At 44.0% G+C, this 11,721-nt stretch overlaps 1 protein-coding gene and 1 pseudogene across 1 annotated transcript; one reads left to right on the plus strand and one right to left on the minus strand.

Moving 5' to 3' along the window:
• The first annotated feature begins 1,429 nt into the window (after window positions 1–1,429).
• On the plus strand, window positions 1,430–4,257 carry LOC121822530 (RAD50-interacting protein 1-like; annotated as a pseudogene).
• Window positions 4,258–4,322: 65 nt separating this feature from the next.
• On the minus strand, window positions 4,323–11,206 carry Efcab10 (EF-hand calcium binding domain 10). Its single transcript, XM_006989535.4, has 4 exons — window positions 11,049–11,206; window positions 7,228–7,392; window positions 7,041–7,128; window positions 4,323–4,399 (listed from the first exon to the last, which is right to left on the minus strand). The coding sequence occupies exons 1-4, from the start codon at window positions 11,155–11,157 to the stop codon at window positions 4,363–4,365; spliced, it is 399 nt and encodes a 132-aa protein (XP_006989597.1). The 5' UTR covers window positions 11,158–11,206; the 3' UTR covers window positions 4,323–4,362.
• Between the last annotated feature and the right edge of the window lie 515 nt (window positions 11,207–11,721).

An 11,721-nucleotide genomic window follows, 5' to 3' on the forward strand; every position in this document is an offset into this window, starting at 1 on the left:
TAGAAACCACTGACTGTGGTGAGGAAGAGAAACCGGTGGGGGAGCCACTGGCATCTGAGCAACGGGGACTCAGAGAATTAGGTGCTGCATCTTCAAGGCTAGCACAGAGTTCCTGGCCAGCTAAGATGACACTGTAAGCCAAACACTTGGGAGGCTGGGGCAGGATGGTTGTGAGTTTGAAGATACCCTGGATTGCTAATTTGAAGCCAGCCTGGGCTACATAGCAAGATCCAGTCTTAAAACAATGCAAAAAAGAAAACAAAACCTTCACATACACCAAAAACCAAACCAAACCAAGCCCAAACCACAAACCCACACAAAACTATTACCAGCTGCTGAGGAAGACAGCCTGGCAGCCCTTCAGACAGTGAGATGGAATTATAAATCCAGCAGCTCCACTCCTCCAGACAGGCAAAGACAAAGGGAAACACTCCTCACAGAAAAACGTGTCCACTTTTGTTCTCAGCAGCATTATGCATACTAGATACAAAATGAAAACAACCCACACACCCAGCAGCTAGTGGCTGGATAAAATGTATGTTCACACGATGGAGTATTTGGGGCAATAAAAACAGATGAAGTATGTAGTACATGCTATGGAACTAAGTAAAAGAAGTCGGTCATGAAGAATAATACTTTATATGGTTCCATTTACTTTAAATGTCCAGGGTTGTCAAACCCATGGAGTAGACTAGTGCGTGCCTAGAGCTGAGGGAGTGTGGGGAAAATGGAGATATGGACAATGAATGAAATCTGGTGCGGGAAGCAATGACAGTGTTCCAGAATTTGGGGAATTACTAAAGCTACTGAAGTATAATGATTATTATATATTATATTATCATATTATTATAGTGTAATATTATTTTGTGCATGCACACATGTGTGTCACAGCACATTGCTGAGGTCAGCTCCGTCATTCCACCATGTGGGGCTCAGGGGCCAAACTTGAGGTCATCAGGCTTGGTGACAGGTGACTTTCCCAACTGCACATTTTATTTTGGGGGAGAGGATGAAAGCTTTTATGCTTCTTTACCTTCGAGACATGGACTCATGCAGCCCACACTGGCTTTGAACTCAAGCTAATCTTCTGGTGTCAGTTTCTTGAGTATAGGATCGCATGTGTTACTGTGCCAAGCTCTGTGTGTGTGTGTGTGTGTGTGTGTGTGTGTGTGTGTGCGCGCGCGCGCGCATGTGCGTGTGCGTGTGCGTGTGCGTGTGCGTGTGCGTGTGTGTGTGTGTAACTCACCATGGCACACATGTGCAGGCTACAGTTGTTTCCTCCCACTGTTTTCCTTCCACTTTGAACTCGGGTCATCAGACTTGGCTCATCAGAGCTGGCTCACTGGCACTGAACGCACACCTTAAATTTGGAAATTGTATGATCCAGTTCTATTTCAAGATGCCCAGCACTGTGTTAATAAATGTACTAATGGATGTTTGCTTTCAGTTCTTCCTGCAGCTTCAACAGGCCGCACTGGAGGTCTTTGCAGAGAATGCTGCCCTCAGTAAGCTGCAGCTGGGACAACTAGCCTCCATGGAAAGCTCTGTCTTCGATGACATGATTAATCTCTCAGAGCGTTTAAACCTTGCTATGTTGACTCGCCAAGCAGATCACGTTTCTAGAGAAGTAAAAGATGCTACAAAACTGTATAAGAAAGAAAGGTATGTCCTGTGTGCGTCACCCTTTACACAGTTAGTCAGAGTCAAAGGTGGCGTGTATACTCCAAAATTTAGCTTTTGTAGAACCCACCCCCAGTTTTGGAGATTAAATTTGGGGTTTCGCGTATGGTAGGTCCAAACTTTGGTTTTGATGGAAATATTTCTAAAATCTATTCTTTTGAAGAATTTACTCAGAATAAATGAGTGATGCTGTGGCCCTCACAGAGAAGTGGTGTGTTACCTGGGGTTGACTAGTTCACCGTGCCATTCATTTTACCAAGTAAGTGCCCTGTACTCTATGCCCTGTGCATGCTCGCATTTCATGATTTGCTCTCCTGACTTTATGCCCTAACATGGTGCCTCCACAAAGAGTACTGTAATCAACTGGAAGTAGTATTCGTTTGTTTGCTGAAATCAGAGCATAAGATTAAATGGTGACTTTTAATTCTAAACATAAACTTTCATTTTCAACTTTATAAAATTGAATTTAGAAATTTTTGGGGGGTTGGGGGGACTTTAATGGAAATAAATAATTAAAAGTTAATATGTAAGTATAGATATTTATTTCTGTATATATTTTAGTATTAGACTTTTTTTTTTTTTAACTCCAGAATCCCCTAGGACAGAATATCTCCTCAAATTTGAAGTGATTTGTTAAAGACACGGAGTGATAAATGTCATTCTGGTGAAGGTTGTTTCCAGATGGCTGTCCCTGCCGTCTCAGTCTGAACAGTCAGTGATGTCCCTGTCCAGCTCAGCCTGCCCACTCCTGCTGACCTACGGGGCCGGCTGCTTCAGCTGGAGAAGCTTTGTTTCTCCTTATTCAGAATCTTCTGGCAAATGCTTGTAGCTGATGGATGCATACATCTATCAGGAGGTAAGTCAGCGGGTGCTGGGAGGCCGTGCTGATGAAGTCAGACGTTATGGATTGTTCTTTGTTTTAGATAATCCTCGCTAATCATTTCAACAAAGGAGGAGCAGCCCAGTTGCAATTTGATATGACATGGAATCTTTTCCCTTTGTTTTCTCACTATTGCAAGAGACCAGAAAACTATTTTAAACAATAAGCCTAATGTGTAACCTTAAACACTGGTGAATCCAAATGCTAGAGGAGTTGACTTCTTTTTAACAATTTCCGAATTTCATTGATATTTGTTGTAATAACATCAATTAAAATCCGGAGCTGGAGAGATGCCTCAACAGTTAAGAGCATTTGTTGCTCCTGCGGAGGACTGGGGTTTGTGGTTCTGTTTCTTCCTAGGGATCATTGGTTGCATGGGTCCACGAGGGCGGAGGGAGCGGAAGCAAGGAACAGGGTTCTGTTGGCTGTGGGTATGATGGAGATTTCCCTCTGGGAGATGACTTTGATGAATCAGCTCAACTTTTTTCTAGAGTATAAGAAATATATAGGATTGGGAAGTCTGGGGATAAACCTTTATTTGATTAAGTAACATGGTCCTGTCAAAAGGCTTTGTGTGTGGCAGCAGGGTCCTATAGCAGAGCTCCTAACACAAGTCTTAGTTACCATGTGTGCAGCAGGGGAGGCTTCCAGCAGGAGATTGTGCCAAGGGCCACCCTAGAGATAAATCAGGCATCCAGGCTTAGAGACAGCTTTCAAATAAGGTCAGTCCTCTGGGCCCAGGGACATTCTCCAGATAAGGGCAGGTAGAAAGCAGGAAGTCTCACTTCGAGGGAGGAAGTCTCCATGTCAAGCTTTGGAAAAAAAAAAAACTCCCAGGATACGATAGATTTCGACCTCTGACCAGTAAGAGGGTCCAGCAGAATTTGGTTCTCAGCACTCACATGGTGGCCTACAACCGCCGGTAACTCCAGTTCTGGGGTATCTGATAGCCTCATCTGGTCTCCATAGGCACAGGCACACATATGGTGCACAGATGTATATGCAAGCAAAACATGCACATAAAATAACATTTAAAAATCTAAAATAAAATGAAACCTTAAAACATTCATTGTGAATGTATTATATTTTCAAAACATAATAGGGAAACCAAAACAATAGGTGTGATCCAGAAAACTGATCAGAACCAGGTATAGACTACACATTGGACATGCTTCCTAGCATCTGGTTCAATGCTATTTGCTTATCACTAGGAGAGTAAATAGAAAATGAATACAGGTATAATTCTGCCACCCACAGAAAATAAGAAATCACAGCTAGGTTTAGTGCCTAACAATAGCCCAGACCAGAGGAAAATTAGTTTTCTCATAAATTTAACATTAATTTTGGTTATAAATATTTAGTATTTAATATTAAGTATAGTTATAAACATGAGAACATTTGTCAAAAATTTGTTGATTTAAAATATACATTATGTATAGTGATCTCTCGTCCCCTTTCCTCTTGGCTTCCTAAACAGTGTAAAAGCAGCGTGCATCGTTCTGAATTTGAACATGGGCTCTGCATTACTCCTGAAAGATGTCCTGCAGTCAGCTTCTGAGCGCCTTCCGGCCACAGCAGCCTTAAATGAAGTTGGAATTTACAAACTGGCTCAGCAATATGTTGAAATTCTACTCAACTTGAGGGCAAACTGGCCTAACACTGGGAAACAAAGCATCTTTGAAAAAAGGGTTGTTTAACAAAGAAGACAGTTGGATTGAAGTTGTCTGATAAAGTTCTGAATTAATGAAACTGGACAAATGAAAACTTGGTAGAATCATTTATTATCTTGAGTTTTAATGTCACTAAAACGATGACCATACTTCCTCCGTCCTCCGGTTCCTAAGAAAACAAAGAACAGAACTCAGCTGTGAGAAGCAGAGTAATTACACATTAGGAATTACAAATGGGAATGCAGACATCTGAAGACAGTGTGAGAGCAAAGGTCAGTCATAGCTTACCTCCACTTTGCTAATCAAGGGGAGTTGTTGTAGAAAGCCAAACACAGCCAATACACTGTAGAAACACTTACTTATGGATGTGTGTTAGTAAGTGAGGTTCCTGTGTCCATTTGAGAATTCAGTGTTTATATAAGAAATATACTGTGAGCTGGGAGTGGTGGAGAACGCCTATAATTCCAGCACTCTGAAGCAAAAGACCACTGTGGGTTGACTCACCTGGGCAACACAGTGAGATTCTGTCCCACCAGAAAAAACAACCACAGTTTTAGGATATGGTGGTTAAGCTATGGTTGTTCCTAACATTCAATTCTTATGTCCTTCCATTTAAAGTGTTTCTTAGTTGTAGTTGTGTGTGTGTTCGTGCGCAGGTGTTTATGTGTATTTGTGCATGTGCGGGATATGTGTGTGTGTGTGTGTGTGTGTGTGTGTATTTGAGTCTGTGCAAGTGGAGGCCTGAGGTTGATATTGAGTGACTTCCTCAGTTGCTTCTCCCCTTACTTTTTGAGACAAGGTCTCAGTGAACACGGAGCTCATTGGTTTACTAGACCTGCTCGTCCCAGCACTGGGGTTACAGACATGTGCAACTGTACCCAGCTTCTCATGGGCCTGGGACTTTGATCTCAGGTCCTCATAGTTAGGCCACAAGTCCTTTGCCAGCTGAGCCATCTCCCTGACCTGAGACAAAAATCCTAAACTTCCTTTTTCCTTCTAACATTTCTTTGATCTTGGGCTATGTAAAGTAACAAGTTTTGTGTGTGCGTGGTACTAGAGATCAAACTCAGAGTCTTGCTCGTGCAAGGCAAGAGCTACACCAACATCCCCAGCCAAAGCAATGATCCCTTGATTCTTAAATCCGCAAAGAATAAGCTTTTACACAAATTGAGCTTAATTAGCTAGAAGATTTCTACATAATTTTTTTTCTATTTTTTTTTTCTGACAAGGCAGTTATTTAGTAATCTCAATGCTATAGTATCTCGGTCTGAAATTGTCAGGCTAAGGGCTGGAGAGATAGCTCAACTGCTAAGAGGCTGCTCCTCCAGAGGACCTGGGTTCAGTGCCCAGCACACACCTGGTCATTCGCAAGAGGCTGTAACTCCAGTCCCATGGGATACATCACCCTTGTCTGTCCTCCATGGGCACTACATGCATGGGGTGCAAAGACACACTTAGGCAAACACTCATACATATAAAATGAAAATAAAATCTCAAAAAATTTTAATGGTCAGGCTTGGACGTAGCCTACATTGTTGATTTTTACTTTGCAGAAGAAAAAAATTTTGATAAAATGCTTTAGGACACATTCTATTCTATTTTCTCAGAGAGAGAGTCTGAGACTGACTTGCTTTACAACACAGGCTGGCATTGAACTCATGACTCTCCTGCCACTTCCCCAACATACTGGGATTCCAAGCACACACCACCATGTCTGCTCTATTTAAAGTCACATCAATCTAGAATTATGACTGTGTGCATCTGTACGATGTGAGTGGGGAGTGTCATCATGCATGTGGACACCGGAGGACAGCTTTGTGTCACCTGTTCTCCCTGTCCACCTTTAATGTGAGTCCTGAGGATCAAACTGGTTGCCAGGCTTGCACAAGAAGAACTTTTACCCACTCAGCCATCTCATTGGCCTTACACTGTATTTTATAAAGAGATTTTCCAACTACTGTGTGGAGCTGAGAATTTTAGTAATTCTAGCAGAATGGCCTCCTCATCTCATGTTTGAGAACTGATGAGGTTTCCTTTTTTTATTTCAATGAGACAGGGTCTCTCTATGTAGCCTTGCCTGTCCTGAAACTCACTATGTAGGTCATGTTGTCCTTGAAACCACAGAGATCCGCCTGCTTCTGCCTCCTGTGTGCTGGGATTAAAGGCGTGCTCCAACACACTCCACACTGATGAGGCTTCCTAATGAGAATGAGGTTACCTCTAGAACTTCCTCTCCAACTCTATCATTACCCCTCTTCTTCCCCAGGGCGAGTTTCCCCTGCTTTTACTTCATAATTACTGAAAGTTAAAGGGAATAAAATATTTCACCCAAAAGGTGTTGGGTGTTGGGTGAGGGATGGCTTAGTAGGTAAAGCGTTTGCTGTGCAAGTGTGAGGACCTGAGTCCGAATCCTCAGAACCCAGGTAAAGCCTGCACAGCAGGGTGAACTCTGCTCCTACAGCGAGGTGCAAGGTGAAGACAGAGACTCCATACGGTTGTGGGCTAGCCTGGGGTGCACAGCGCAACAGCAAACAGCAGGAGACAAAGTGAGGACTGACACCTGTGGTTGCTGTGACCTCCACATGTGTGCCATGACACATGCATGCACACATCTCTCTCTCTCTCTCTCTCTCTCTCTCTCTCTCTCTCTCTCTCTCTCTCTCTCTCTCTCTCTCTCACACACACACACACACACACACACACACACACACACACATACACACACACAAGAAAAAGTAGTGGTACTCAATATGCAATGGTAATAATACTTCAAAATGATTCCATGTTAGTAAAATACTAAAAACACTTACACTTCATCTCTGAATTTATCCAAAGTTATTCTATGTCCATCATCATTCAAAACTTCATTGGCAGTACATAGACCCAAGTTTTTTAGGGCTGCAAAAGTGAGAATGAGAAGAAAAAATGTACAAAATGGAATTCTTTCCAGCTAGAGAAAGTTACGGAGTGGCCTTCCTTGGTGCAGGTCGCACTGACCTTCTTTATACTGCACAAATGAGATGCAGCCTCTGCCCGAGGAGTCCATCATCTCAAACATTGACACAATGTTAGAGTTGTCCATGAAGAAAGGAAACGATACGCCTGTTACCTTGGCGATTTTCAGCCGTTCCAGAAGAGAGATCAAATACTCTCTCGGTTTTTCTGCAAATAAACAGTTGAGACTCTTTCTATATGAAATTAAAGTATGTCACAAGTAGGACAGTCCAGGCACTCAGGGCGCAGGCCTTGCCTCCAGGACACTTACACCACAGCAGAGAACACTTCTGTAGCTGAACTCAGTAGTGCTCTGCCTCAGAGGGCTGGATCTGAGATGTTTTTAAGCTTCCCAGATGATCTGATTTGCAGACAGGGATGGAAACCAGAAAGACAGAGGGGTGGCATGATGCAGGGAAGAAGCTGGCCAGGGGAACAGAAACCGTTTTAGACAGACGCAGTCTCCTGATGAGGCAAGTTTGTGTAGAAGCAGTGCTCTGGATCAACAGGCTCTTCTATTGAACTGATTTTAAAAGCAGAAAATCCAATCTGCTTTCCAAAAATAATGAGACAGTCAGGGCAGAAGTCAGACATAAGATGGCAAAAAGCTGGTCACAGTGTGTCCACCGGCAGGAAGCAGAGGTGAGTGCTTCTGCTCACTTCTTCTTTTTAAGATTCTAAGCCTGGGAATGGTGTCACCTGTGGACAGGCTTTCCTGTCCCAATTAGCCTAATCAAGACAGCCCACCACGGGCATGCCAGGGGCCCATCTCCCAGATGGTTCTAGACCTCATCAAGTTAACAACTGGAATTAACCATCATAAAGACTCTTTGTGTTTTTTATATTTCAACAGTACTGTGATCACAATATACTTCATACCTTCAAAAATTGTTTTTAGTATCTTTATGTAGGTCGGTAGTATTCAAGTCTCCAGTTGTCTACAAATGGTATTCTGAATAGCATTTAAGGCTAGGTGTGATGGTGTATGTCTATAAATCCACACTGGGGAAGTAGAGGCTGAAGGATCAGGAGTTCAAGGCAAGTCTCAGCTACCTAGGAAGTTATAGGTCAGCCTGGGATATGAAACCTTGTCTCTAAAAACAAACCAACCAAAGATGTGTACTGGCTAGTTTTTGTCAACTTGGCACAAGCTAAAGTCTTCTGAGAGGAGAAAACCTTAATTGAGAAAATGCCTCCATAAGATTGGGCGGGTAGTCCTGGGTTCTATAAGGAAGCAGGCTGAGCAACCATGAGGAGCAGTAAGCAGGACCCCTCCATGGCCTTTGCATCAGGTCTTGCCTCCAGATTCCTGTTCCGCTTGAGTCCGTGTCCTGACTTTCCTCAGTGATGAACTATGGTATCGAAGCAGAGCCAAATAAACCCTTTCCTCCCCAAGTTGCTTTGGTGTTTAACCCTAACTAAGATAGTTGTTTCAAGGAGTACCACGAGTATTTATTTATGTTCTTATTTTGGATTTGAATTCCTGGTCCTCCTGCCTCCATGCAGAGTTGGGAGTATAGGTGTTATTGTAAGTGGTTTTCATGGCACTGGAGATCAAACCCCGGGCCTCATGTATGCTGGGCAAGCACTTTACTTGCTAAACTACATTCCCAGTCCCTTGTGTGTGTGTGTGTGTGTGTGTGTGTGTGTGTGTGTGTGTGTGTGTGTGTGTGTGTGTGTATTTTGAAATAATGTCTTGCTGTGTATCCCAGGCTAGCTTATAGTTCACTATGTAGCCCAGGCTGACCTCAAATGCTTAATTCTCTTGTCTCAGTTTCCTGGATACCAGCATCACAGTCATGTACTATCATGCTTTGCTTTTGTCTCTATTACAGGGATTCCTGTCATTATCTACATGTGCACGCGTGCGTACACACACACACACACACACACACACACACACACACCTTTACAAACATATACTTAGCACAAAAATGCACTTAGCATCCTGTGACCCCACCACCACTGAGCTGCATGTAACAAAGGCAGTTAGGTCATTCTGAACTATAAGTTCCATTGTAAGCTTTGGTAACTCTTCTTTTGTGGTCAAATACATCCTGAAACTAGGTGTAGTGAGTTTGTCCGTCAGACTTGGGTGTATGAGCAGCTAGGCACACGTGTCTTCAAAACAAACTTGCAGGAAATCTTACACATATTTGAAATTGCAAGTGTGTATGATTAAAATTAGATGCACCATATAGGACACATACAGTAAACAAAGGTTTACATAACCAAGCCTATCGTTAAGAACAGACCAGCGACTGAGATGGATGGCCTTAGTCTGATCCCAGGACTCCAGAGCAGAAGGAGAGAACAGACTCCCCAGGCTACCCTCTAACCTTCACACACTTGCACAGGTGTGTGCACTGAATAAATGAATGATACCCATCATTTCAAAATAAAGGAAGAGAAAATCAGAAAACTACTTACACTCTAGTGTACCCTTCTTTTGAAACGGAAAAGAAACCTTAGAAAGTAACCAATGGCTCTTGAGTGAATCACTCAGAGCCCAATGCTCTCTGGTTCTATCTGGCCTGTACTCTGTTTGCTTCTGAACAAAATCCTTAGCTTCTTTCTGTTCTGAGTGCTTCTTCAATACTTTGAACAAGATGAACAATCCGGACATACCAGTGTAGACTGGGACCTCTGGCAACATGTGAGTTAGTAATTGGCCACATTAGACTAGGGTTGTTAGAAATGACAGTTACCTGCTGAGAGGAACTATGCATGTGGAGCTACACACACACACACACACACACACACACACACACACACACACACAATTAGCTTAAGACATTTGTCTAAAAATAGCATTGAAGTTCTGAACATTGGCTGTACTAAATTTGTGTTTTAAATTTAATGGCAAGGAGAGTTAGGTCAGTGGTTACCAGCACTTGTCCTTGAAGAGGACCTAGTTCAGGTACTAGCACTGATATGATGGATCAGAACCACAGGTAACTCCAGACACTCTCTTCTGACCTCCTCGGGCAACAGGCAGGCTCATGATGCACAGACATATATGCAGGCAAAACACCTACATGTTTAAAATAAATACACTTTTAAAATAAAATATTTCAAAAGACTTTTCTCATGCCCTAGGAGGCCATACTAGTTTTCGTCTTTTTCAAGTCGAGATGGTATTTCTGTTTCTTTCCACTGAAGTAAATGGACATTTTGGAATTTTAGACACTCATTATGAAGGCTGACAGGGTCCAGTTATTTTAGGGATGCAATGCCATTTCATCTCAACGTAAGTTCTTACCGTACATCACCGAAAATTGTGAAATAACCCAAATTTTGAAAGGGTCTAATGTATTAAAATGCCAGGGGAAAACGATTCCCCAGGAGGATCCTGCAGCTCGGGCTATCATTTGTTTAGCCCTCTTACTAAATTAGAGACGCCTTGGAATTGAAAAGATCTGTTGCTTGCCAGCCAAGGTTGGGTGAGCTGTAATTCATTTTATACCCGCCCACTCCCCCATTCTCAGGAGATCAGTACTATTATCTCCATTTTCCGGTAGAAGAGACTGACGGTCTGTCTTTTCCCAAGCGCTCTTAACTCCGGGGTGGACTAGAGCTAGGCTCTGCCACCCGCTGAGCCCTCTCCCAGCCTCCCCGCCGCGGAGCTGGCGGCGAGAGGTCATTCATCAGGTTTGGTGGGGCGGGCGGGGGTCACAGACTCAGCGGACAGCAGCAGGCTGCACTCTTCCGGAGGCAGGGAATGGAGTGAGTGGGGAGAACAGGGTCTGGGGAGAGAAGCGGCGGACTGGGGACCCTTTGCTGGGCAGAGGTAGACAGAAAACCAAAGGAGGCAAGACCCTTACTTGGTCGGACAAAGAGGAGGAAGCTAGTGAGTTGGCTCAGCAGCTCCATTATTCGATGTTTTTCTAAATATTCCTTGGCCTGAAGCTCCCGGTTACCCGCAGTGTTCATGTTTCCGTGCTGAGCCGTTGCTGTGCGACCAGGCAGCGTCCTGGCGCCTGGACTCCGCCCCCTTTGCATTCAGTCACGTGACCTCACCACTCCCTCCTCCTCCCCCTTTCCCTTCCCCTTCCCCCCCTTCTCCCTGTACCTCAGGCACACCCTCCCACCCTAAGACAGCGTCCTTCCAGGGTCTTCTTCCCTGATGCAGACGCGTAGGTGTGGCGGGCAGTCAGCGAGGGCACCTGCGTTTGTGGGCGGTGTCAACCCTTTCGTCGACCTAAGGCTGGGCTTAGCTGGTTCCTGTCCCTGCCTGCCTCCTGCATCCGGCTCAGTACCTGTGTATCAGAGGATGAGGGCCTTAAGTGATAGGAGCACAGGATTCACCAATAACAAAAGAACTCCTGCAGTTCTGAGAGCCCTAAATAGCATTTTCCGGAGGAGCAGCCTGCAGGGCTCACTGGCTACCAGCAGGAGGTCTCAGTTTATGGATCCTGAACTTCAGAGTGTTGGTGGCTTAAACTTTTTTCCACTTTTAACACTTTTCAATCGGGACCTTGGTGTATAAGTATATAA

The sequence above is a fragment of the Peromyscus maniculatus genome, chromosome 14 (genome assembly GCF_049852395.1).
Source record: "Peromyscus maniculatus bairdii isolate BWxNUB_F1_BW_parent chromosome 14, HU_Pman_BW_mat_3.1, whole genome shotgun sequence".
Lineage (NCBI taxonomy): Eukaryota > Metazoa > Chordata > Mammalia > Rodentia > Cricetidae > Peromyscus > Peromyscus maniculatus.

Coding starts and splice junctions, on each gene's coding strand:
- Efcab10 (XM_006989535.4), bottom strand. CDS start 11,157: ATGAACACTGCGGGTAACCGGGAGCTTCAGGCCAAGGAATATTTAGAA. Junction 7,393..11,048: donor CCTCCTCTTTGTCCGACCAA/GTAAGGGTCTTG, acceptor GTTTATTTGCAG/AAAAACCGAGAGAGTATTTG. Junction 7,129..7,227: donor ATTTGTGCAGTATAAAGAAG/GTCAGTGCGACC, acceptor TCACTTTTGCAG/CCCTAAAAAACTTGGGTCTA.